The sequence below is a fragment of the Gekko japonicus genome, unplaced genomic scaffold (genome assembly GCF_001447785.1).
Source record: "Gekko japonicus isolate JY-2015 unplaced genomic scaffold, Gekko_japonicus_V1.1 scaffold47, whole genome shotgun sequence".
NCBI lineage: Eukaryota > Metazoa > Chordata > Lepidosauria > Squamata > Gekkonidae > Gekko > Gekko japonicus.
The window spans coordinates 2,008,369-2,019,184 of NW_015165235.1; the positions used below are offsets into that span (position 1 = coordinate 2,008,369).

Consider the following 10,816-nt stretch of genomic DNA (forward strand, 5'->3'; position numbering starts at 1 on the left):
GGAATGCAAAAAGGCTTAATGTGGATTAGAACAACAGCCCAATTTCTGGGCATGAATCGTGGCCAGGCAGTTAACAAGGCAGTAGGACAGCAATATCTGTCCCTAGGATCTGGTAGTCAGAGGTATCCTTTCTATACTATGGTTCAGCAACCACAGATAGCTACTATGTCTTTCTCTAATTTAAAGAAAAACCTATTTATGAGAGGTTACCAGCACCGTTTCCTGTGGAAATTAGTTCCATAGACCAATGGTCCATATGCTTTGCTGGGAACACTGGGTAGGATCTTGTTCTAAATTCTGTGTATGGAAGCACAACCTCCTTGTCTCACCATTCCTGAAGCAGACCCAGATGTCTCCTGAAATGCTATTCTTGAGGGACGGGAGACCACCCCCAAGATCATCATCAACCAAATGAAGCAGGAAATATTTTTGGTTCCTAACCAGCATAAAGTACTAAGAACTATCTATCACAGAGAAAACAGTTTTGGAGTGTGCAGAAAACTGGGCAGGGCAGGGGACGTAAGATGTGTACCAACAGCTAACCTGTATCTTAACCTGGGCTGGGGACCTAAGTGTGCTTCCCATCAGTCCCATAAAACCTTTGGTTACACATTGATCACAACTGAAGCAGACATTTGCCTCTCCCACAAAAGAATACACGGGGTAATTACCAAGGAATCATTTTGTTATTTAAAAAAAAGAATTCTACAGCAACAGAGCTTTTAAATGAGATCTAGGACCAGCTCTTAAAAAGGAAGAAAAAGGATTTAAAAAAAAAAATCCAAACACAGCTATTTTATTTGGCAGAAGCTCCCCCTCCCCAAATGGGAACCTGGTGAGTATTACAAACTTTTGCCTCCAATCCTATTGTTTGGCTAATAATGGGAGTTTTGGCATTTTAACAGGAAGGGGGGGTCATACTAAACAATATTTGGGCAAAGAAGAGCAGGGAGAAGTGGAGGGGAACCCGCAGTAGGGTTGCCAACCTCCTGGCGGTGGCTGGAGACCTCCCGGGATTACAATCGATTTCCCGACGACAGAGATCAGCCCCCCTGGAGAAAATGACCACTTTGGAAGGTGGACTCTATGGCATTAGACCCCACTGAAGTCCCCTCCTTTCCCCAAACCCTGCCCTGCTCAGGCTCCACTCCCCAAACCTCCAGGTATTTCCCAACCTGGAGCTGGAAACCCTAGCCCACAGTTCAGCAGACTGCCAAGACCTACGCTAACGTTCCTGCTTTGTATCGCTGGGCAGCCTGATTTATCCTGTCACATCGATGGTCTCCTGGACTTCAAGCCTTCAGTAACTACTACCTGTACCAGCCCCCAAAACATACTTTGGTTTTCAGGCATCGATCACAATGTTCCAAGGAGTATGGCAGCTAGGACAGTATACAGTAGGTGAGACTCTGAACCTTGGAAACGCTCTTCTTTAAAATGCAAATGCTTACCAGGTTCCACTCTCGAATTTGTAGTTTACTCTTTCCGGATCTGAAAATCTGTGATCTGCAAAAAAAAATAAAAAAATAATTAAAAAAAGCATTTCCTTTTAAACAACCTTTTTAGAGGACACAGTAATATTCCTTCCAACAGAGGTGAAAAACAGGGTATACTCACAACCAATGTTCCCTCTAAGCTGTGGAATCCTGTGAGCAAAAATTCTACCTTGTGAGCTCCTGGCATAAAAGTTGTGAGCGAGCAATTTGGCTGCTGCATAAATCAGTTTGCTCTGGAGCCCTCCATCCTGAGCCAAGACAAAAATGTGTGAGCCAAAGGCTAAAAAATTGTGAGCTGGTTCACACTAACTCAGCTTAGAGGGAACACTGCTCACAACACCTCATTCTCATTGCCCAAGGAAACGTCTGTTATCCCCATACTCATTACTCACAGAGGAAGAAATTCCTCCTGTATTATATGGCCTTTTAACCCAACTGTTCAGAAATGTTTTTTCTCCCCTTGTCACGTATGTATTCTGCTGACTGAGAATTTCATATATCAGAAGAGGGAATGCTAGTCCAGAACAGGTTGTACTTCAACAAATCAGTTCATCTTTGAGTCTTGCTTTTTTCCATTCTGAAAGAAGACGAGCCACAGGCTGAATCCAGTTATTCTGCAACTGTTTTACTCCAGCAACTGTGCTGTCAGTAAACAGACTTTAACAGCTCTCTCTTGACCTTCTAGGCTTTAAAAAAAATGTTCAAAGCTTTATAAATATTTACTTACACAATGGAACTGGCTCATCAATATTTACTATCTGAACAGTGAGTTTGGGTGCAGATAAATATGACACTCACCTTGCGTACATCTATGTACAACTATTTTTGGCCAGCCATGTTTTGATCACACCTGGTTAGATTACTGTAATGCACATCAGGTGGGGCTGCCACTGAAAATTGTCCTGGGGCCAGGCTGCTGTCGGAGACTGGATACCAGGATTGTATCACTGCAGTACTGAAAAAAGCTGTCTTTGCTGCCTATTTGTGAGCAGACAAAATTCAAAGTGCAAGGCCTACCTTCTCTCACACTGTCCATCTCAGGAATTAAGCTCCACTCTCTGCACCCCTGCCCACAGAGTGAGGAGGGCTTTCTCTGTGGTGATTCTTCACCTCTGGAATGCCCTACCCTTTGAATATCACCTGGCACCTACCCTTCTGGTATTTAAGTGCCAGGCTAAAGCATCTTTTATTTATCCAGGCTTTAACTGAACTTTCATCCTAATTTATTAGTTGTCTTTTTTCCTGTTTTCTAACCTATATCCCACTTGTTTGATATCTTTTTGATTGAACAGTAAGATTGTTTTATGATGTTTTTATTGGTAGGTGAATTTATAACTTATAGTCTGCAATAGTTTTGTTGCTGATGGGGCTAATATTAGTACAGTATTTTGTTTAATTTCTGACTTCTTTCATTCTTAGGTGCCTCATGTCTCTGCAGAGGTGGCATACAGATCTTCAGAATAAACACATTCTTTCCACAGATCTCCCGCAAAAGCAAAATAGGATTTACTGGGGACAGGTCCCAGAAACAAAGATGGCTCAAGAGGGAGATAAGCATCCTCAGTCCCACCCTGAATTCCTCCCAGTGCCTTACTGTATGGTTCAGAAATTAATGTTAAGATGACGTTTCCCATGTCTTCCACTTGAGAGACACCAAACCGCTGTGCTGAACTGTTCCGGTCAAGATTCAGATCTGAACACTGATGTTAAGTGAAGTGTCTTAAAGTAACATTTTACCAGATTGAATACAAGTATTGCATTTCAGGACTAATCATGAAATAAAGTCACGTCTCCTGATTCACAGTAGTATTAATCCTAAAGCTGGACGAAGCCCATATTTGCTAGGGTTGCCAGCTCTGGCTTAGGGCTTTGAGGGCAGAGCCGGGAACAGGCAGGTGTTGCCAGCTCTGGCTTAGGGCTTTGAGGAGCTTTGAGGGCAGAGCCGGGAACAGGCAGAACTTGTGTGTGTGTGGGGGGAGCTCAATGGGAATATGATTCCATGGAATCTACCCTCCAAAGCTGCCGTTTACTCCAGGGGAACGGATCCCTTTTGCTTGATGAGTTGTAAATTCTGTGAGAGCGCCAAGCACCAGCTGGAGGTTGGTAACTCTCTTTGTCCTCCTAGGCAACAAAGCATGCCCCTATACAGAGTAACTGACAAGGGTAAGAAAAGCATGCAAGGGAAGTATTTGTCAGCTGGCTGAAATCAGACATGGCTTTGGATTCAGGTAGGGTTATTCACTCCAGGTTGGGAAATTTGTGGAGGTTTGGGGGTGGAGCCCGGGAATGCGACTCAGCAGGGTATAATGCCACAGAGTCTGCCAAGACAGTCATTTTATCCAGAGGAACTGATCTTTGCGGTCTGGACGTCACTTGTAATTCTGGGAAATCTCGAAGCCCTAGCTGGAGGTTGGCAACCTTATAGAAGGAAGATTTTCACCAACTTCCTCCTCATGCAGCAGACTTCCAGTTCTATCTCATGCTATTACTGGGGGTCTCTATACCCGCCGGAGTAACACTTTGAGCTGCAGCAGGCAGGGGGAGAGCAAAGAAGTCCCACTCCATTGTCAAAAATTCCTTCTGTCTATAGAGATTTTGTGCTGAATCTGAGCCATGCATTCCTTTTCCAAAATGAAAGATGAACTTCAGTATATAGTGGTATAGCGATACGTCAGAACAAAACAAGACAGGCAGTGCCCACACAGACACACCTTATATGCTCTATGAAAACACACAGGCAAATACAAGATAAGTTTTTCCTCTTGATATCATTGTTAGCAGCTTTCCCCCAAGTATTTAGGGCCATAGAAGACAATTTGTCCAGTTATTCACACAGTTAGTCATTGCTTCCAGTAACCTACCATATTTGAGTAATGGACTTTAGTCCCTATACATTATTATTGGATTCCATTCCACAGGGTCCCCTTCCCAGATTTCTACCTGCAAATAGCCTGACAATCGCCTTGATCCTCTTTTACACACAGCTGCTCAAAATACTTAACAGTATCACCGGCTACCTTAGTGTTTCATTTGGCCACTTTAAGTCTTCAGTGATGCAGAGAGCTGGTGTGGTCTAGTGGAGGACTAGGATCTGGGACAACTGGGTTTGAATCCCTGACTCAACCATGGAAGCCTGCCAGGTGACCTTGGGCCCATCAATTATTATTATCCTATGGCATTATGTGTAGTATAGCCAGGAGATCCTAAGATTGTCTGGCAGCCAAAAGTTCAAACTCTTTTAGCATTATGCACCACTAGGTGGCAAGCTAGACTTGTTTTTAAGACAAGAGACATCCAGAGGTGGTTTGCCATTGCCTGGCTCTGTGTCCTGACCCTGGTATTCCTTGGAGGTCTCCCTTCCAAATACTAGCCAGGGCCGACCCTGCTTAGCTTCTGAGATCTGATGGGATTGGGCTACCCTGGCCTATCAGTCTCTCAGTCTAGCCCACCCTCGCTGGGTTGTTGTCAGGATTAAGTGGAGGAGGGGGAATTAAGGGCTGGCCCATCAGCCTCTCAGTCTAGCCCACCCTTGCTGGGTTGTTGATGTCAGGATTAAGTGGAGGAGGGGGAATTATGTGCAAAGCTGCTTTCAGTCCCTAATCAAGGAGAAAAGCAGGATATGAATACAAAAATATAAATCAGAGACCTACTTTTTGGTTTAATACTTGTGTCTCAACAAGCCCTCTCTTCCCTGAGGCTTACACTTTCAAAGTGGGCTGTTTGGCATGAGGGAGAAACCATGAGGGGAAGACTCCATCCTCAGAAGAACACTGTGAAAACCACATCAGCTACATTTTAAAGACAGAGTGAAGGTATTTGTACTGTCGGTACATGGCCTCTGAGACCAAGTCTCCAAGGACAGCACATTGTAGAAGATCACAACTCAAATGGCCCTGACGTGAGCTCTATTCCTTCTCATCCCTTGACTGGAGAGGTCTTGACACCAGAGGTAATAAGAAGCTTCCATGCTGGTTAATATCATCTAGCAGCTGAACACAGGCATAGAAGAGTTTTGAGAGCTGGCCATGGAAACAGAAAGTAAGACCAGCACCACCACACAGCTGAAAACTACCTTTGGCTACTATTGTCTACAATGATAAAACTTGCATTGGAAAATATAACAAAAAGGAGTTCAAGACCATACCAGCAGTAATAAGTGTTTTAGGAATGTACCTCATTGGTGCCCTTCAGCCAATTAGATATCCTGCCAAGCAAACAATGTGTTTTCTGGTTAGTGCTCTGAGCTAAACACTAGGTAACGAAGGATGGTGGTGCTTCTATGAGGACCTGCCCTTTAAAAGAGGGGGGGGAACCCTGTCTTCTCCTCCAAGACAGAATCCCCACCCCAATCCCAAGAAAACAGGGGGTAGTCTCTATTTCTATGTTTGCTGAATGGGCATAATGGGGGCTCATCTTCTGTCCTAATGAAAGACCCACAGGCACCTTGGACTCCCCTCCCCAGAGTCAGACACTGTGTTAATTCATCTCCATCACTTTTAGAATAGCCTTCCTTTGCATGACTTATATAGCCCACCAACTATGCTTCCTTAGCCTCGTATCTCTATGATGTCCTTAACATACTGTGTACTTAGAACAAGAATCTTGCAGGTCTATAATAGGAGTGTAGCAGAATCTTATATTTAGTTAAGTACTATATCACTTGAAACTGAAGTCAGACATGATTGAAGGCAGACCCTAGACTCTTAGGATACCTGTAAACCACACACATGAATGTTCATACAAGCCATTAAGTATTTTCTCAGAGCTAACTGGTTGCTGCAGAAAAGGTATATGGTGGAGTCACTGGAAGACTGTACCACTTCAGAGTGTAAGTGGAGATCTGTATTTGAGTTCTCCCTTTATATAAATGTTCTATATGGAAAACTAACACTTCAGGGAGACCTAGCCTTTCCTACTTGAAAGACTTACCTATCCAGCTGCAATAAATCTTTACCATAGAACAGCAAGGGTTGACAGTATAAGCTCTAGTTCAGTTTTTTTCAGAATAGCCTTCTAATAGCATAATTCTACTTCCATTATTTTAGCATAATCTTATTTGTAAAATCCTGCTTCCTTCGCCTGCTCCCTTAAGTACTATAGTTCCAAAAGTGCTGCTGAATCATGTACTTTTTTTTGGAACTTTTGAATAGGGCTCTCTCCAAATGTACTTTACATAAATATGGGGATCAATGCATTAACTTGAATGAGTGTCAAGAAACTATTCTAACTCCAAGAACACTCATGATTGGAAGTGGAATAGCCTCTGCATATCTGGGGGAAGGGGGAATGCGCCCTCTGATTTACGACTGCAAGCTTGATTGGCTCCACCCTCAGGGCATCTGCAACAGCGAACTGGCTGGGCAAGCTTTGCAGATGGAAAACTGCAGGGGATTAGATTGTACAGGGAATACAGGCATACCCTAAAATATACATGTATTTACAGCTTAGTTGGGATGCGCAAATCCCCAAGTCTCCAGTCCATTTGTTCACAAATGGCACACTAACCTGAGAGGACAGGCAAAAATCAACAGGCTCTGAAGAGCTGGGAAGATGATTTTTAAAAAGTCAAACTTAACAAGGGTACAAATAAAATGATGTAAAACAGCAGAGTACACCACCAGGGGAGATAGTGACACTTCAAAGGATGAAGTAAGCATTCCAGGGGATCAAATGAATCCAAGCTAGCAGCATAGAAGCCGGTTTTTCTCTCTCAGGGTACTATTTCTCTCATTCCTTTCCAGAGCAATCAGCACAGTCCATTTCCACCAAGCCATTAAAGTAATGCTTTCTGCAAGCCGGGGGAGGTCCCCCTCCTCCTACACAGACAACCCTTTCCTTGTCTGTGAGCAGCCCCTTTGCACTGCCAAACTGATAGGTACTTAGCCATCCTGTTTTCTACTGTAGCAAAGAGGATGATAACCTGGGTCAATTAGGCGCATTCAGGGCTTTTTTTGTAGAAAAAGCCCAGCAGGAACTCATTAGCATAATAGGCCACACCCAACAACAGAAACTCATTAGCATATCCAGACACACCCATGAGAGCATAGCTCATTAGCATATTAGGCCACACCCCGATGTCACCAGAAGTATAGTCAACCAGCCACACCCACCTTTTGCTTCTTATTCTGTTTACTTTGTTGTCAAAACCTAGGGCTTTTTTTTGTAGCAGGAACTCCTTTGCATGTTAGGCCACACCCCTAATGTAGCCAATCCTAATGAGTTTCTGCTATCAGGTGTGGCCTATTATGCTAATGAGTTCCTGCTGGGCGTGGTCAACTTGGGAGCCAGCCGGAACTCCGTTCCTGTGCGTTCCTGCCCAAAAATAGCCCTGGGCGCAATACAGGGTAGAGGTACTTGCTATGAAGCCCTGAATGAACTGAGACTAGGGTAGCTGAAAGACTTCTTTCTCCCCCACATACTGTGCTGCCCACCACCCAAGATCGTCATTGCAATCTGTTGTTAGTGCCCTCCCTACAGAAGTGAGGTGAGTGGTGAAGAGGGACGGAATTACTCTCCATGGGGGCTCCCCTGTAGTGGAATGCTTCCCTCTTTGAAGTTTTCACTTGGTGCAAGCTTTATCATCCTCTATGCACCAAGTGAAAACAGATTTCTTTACCCAGATTTTTCATTCTTTTTTTGTTGTTGGTATTTTAACTCTATTCTTTTCAGCCTATACTCTGCTTGCAATTTCTTAGGCTGCTGGTTTTATTGCTGACCACTTTAACATCTGTAAGTTCTGTCAGGTGTTTTCTGAAGGTTCAAAGAACAGAGCTCACAATTAATTTCATTTGGACAATGAAAAGTAAAGGTTGGAAGCAACTTTTATCAGATAGATCCCAGATATATACATGGGGCAAAATAGTTTAAAAGATAAATTTTAGAAGCTGAGTGAAAAAGTTGACCTGCCAGATCAAACTCATAAGTTGGTACAAATGGAGTCCAAGGCACCCAGTGACTACCAAAGTCTGAAAATGAGTCACTTTATACCTGTTTCCCAAGATACAGGACAAAGTCTGCCTTATGACAGCAACCTGCTCTTGGTAGATGGCAAAGCAAAATACACCTCTTAGAACTAAATTAGATGTAGTCATCTCTCCCCCCCCCTTAAAAAAACTAAGAACAACATTGTCCAGTATTAAAGGAATTGCAAGCAGAAAAACTGATCAACCTTTGCCTATTTTTCAATTCAAAATCACCTCTGCTGCTTTTCTACCACAGCATCTCTTCCCAGATGGTGGAAAAACTGGGGAGGGGGATTCTACATGGAAAACAACCAGAAGGGGGAAGGGACCAGCCAGCCCTCCCCTCACTGTTCCTGATCACAGCTAGTGGGCATTTAAAAACTCAGCTGGGAGTTTGGCTGGTTTGGTGGGGTTTTTTTTTAAAAAATAGCTATCAGACAGCACTTGTTTTGGTCCTGGTGTGGGACTTCCTCCTTTACATCTTGTTGTGCTCGGGACTGACAAAAGAAGAATGTGCAAACCAAGAAGGATGAACTACCCATGGAAAAAAGTTTGAAGTGATAGGGGTTAAACATGTCCACACTTAACAGTTCACAGACAGAGAGGAGAAAGGGGATTTCCACAGATAGCCAAGGAATACAAGTACATTTGTGTGATACATTATGTCTTTCAAAGGCTTATGGAAGCTGTTTCCGCAGTTGTAAATTGGTTTTATTAGTTGAGTTGCATGTGCATTGTTTTCCTGTTTTGTATGGATTACTTCTGTTGTTAACAGGTCTCTGTTGAAAGGTGGCTGTGACAGCACTTTTTAAGAGGCTTAAAAGCACTGTACACAAAACTACAGGACTGTGGAGGGTTAATACTTCACAGAGCCCAAAGACAGAAAAAAGTCTTGTGAGAGCTGGATGCTGAGGAGAGCAGATTCAGATTCCTGCCTTAACTGTGACAAGATGAGTGTTGAGATTGTCTTAGACTAGCCCTGACAGACAAGGGTTTAGTGCTGACAAAGTCAGAATTCAGGCGTGACTTCTTGTAGTATTAGTTCAGCATTAGCTGAGGGCAGTTGGAACACAGACAGCAAACTGGGGGAAAGTTTGGCAAGGAGGTTTGGGTAGCACAATAAGTCTCCCATTCAGGCCAAAGGAAAAGGGGATAAATCTTCTAGGGACAGAAGAACCCATACCTGGTCAAAGATGGAAAGTTTTATCTGAGAAGTAGAGATTCCCTGTTCTAGTGTGATTGGAAACTGCTCATGGAGACTTAAAAATCAGTTAACAACTCAAGCAGAGTATTGGTGTTCCAAGAGAAGGGGTTTGGGTACTGGGAAGAGGGTACTAGCCTTCTTGGCACCACAAGAGTCTGCTATTATACAAATAAAGTGAACTGGAGTGGTTTGGGGAAACCCAGGAACAAAAGCCTCTCAAAATAAAGAACTATAGTAACTGTGAATATTTCAAGAAACTCTCAATAACCTGATAAAATAAAAGTTTGTGCTTATACTATATTACCTCAGTATTTTCAACCCCTGACTTCACCTAACCTTTCCCCTTGATGACAAATAAGACATTCTGTTATTTTTTAATTTCCTCTCATCTAAATTAAAAGAAGACCCTAACCCTTTCCTCAGGTCCAGGGCTGAGAAAATAGTCATTACATATTACTGACACAGGGTGGGAGGGACTGGTAAGGCTACTTTAAAGAATACCTGCTACCAAGGCTGTGAAGGGACACAAAAAGACAATTGGAGGGAAAACCTTGCCTCTAAGGGAGGGAAGTGGACAGGTTCTGTTATAGTGGCCTATAAATATTTTAAATGAATAAATGGTAGTATCTAGATCTGCACTGATAGCCATCAAGAGGTACAGTAAAGAGATTTAGTTGTTCTTAATAAGCATCTGAGCAAGTAGATTCCGTACTTATAAAACATCATGCCACAATACATTTGTGAAGCCATAAAAGTAACCACAAGAGTCTGTTTTTGCTACAACTGAAATGGCTCATCTTCTAAAATTTATCCATAATCAAAAACAGCCTACTTGATAGCAGTTGTTTTCATATGATATAAAACATTTCTAAACAAATCCCTGGATGAACAGCAATGATTAAGGTTGCAAGCCTCCAGGTGGGGCCTGGAGAGCTCCTGCTTTTACAATTGATCTGCTGACTACAGAAATCAGTTCACCTGGAGAAAATGGCTGCTTTGAAGGGTGGGTCATCTAGTCCAACCCCCTGCACAATGCACAGAAAATTCACAAATACCTCTCCCTCACACCCCAAGTGACCATGCCCAGAAGATGGCAAAAAAACACCCTCCAGGATCCCTGGCCAAACTGGCCTGGAGAAAAATTGCTTCCTGAC

At 43.2% G+C, this 10,816-nt stretch overlaps 1 protein-coding gene across 1 annotated transcript in view; it reads right to left on the reverse strand.

Annotated features, from left to right (window-relative positions):
• The window catches only part of ESRP1 (epithelial splicing regulatory protein 1), a 61,786-nt gene that overhangs the window by 38,979 nt on the left and 11,991 nt on the right, over window positions 1-10,816 (reverse strand). Inside the window, 2 exon segments of the mRNA XM_015409825.1 lie at window positions 1,452-1,506; window positions 3,091-3,189. Coding sequence (XP_015265311.1) covers window positions 1,452-1,506; window positions 3,091-3,189 — 154 coding nt within the window.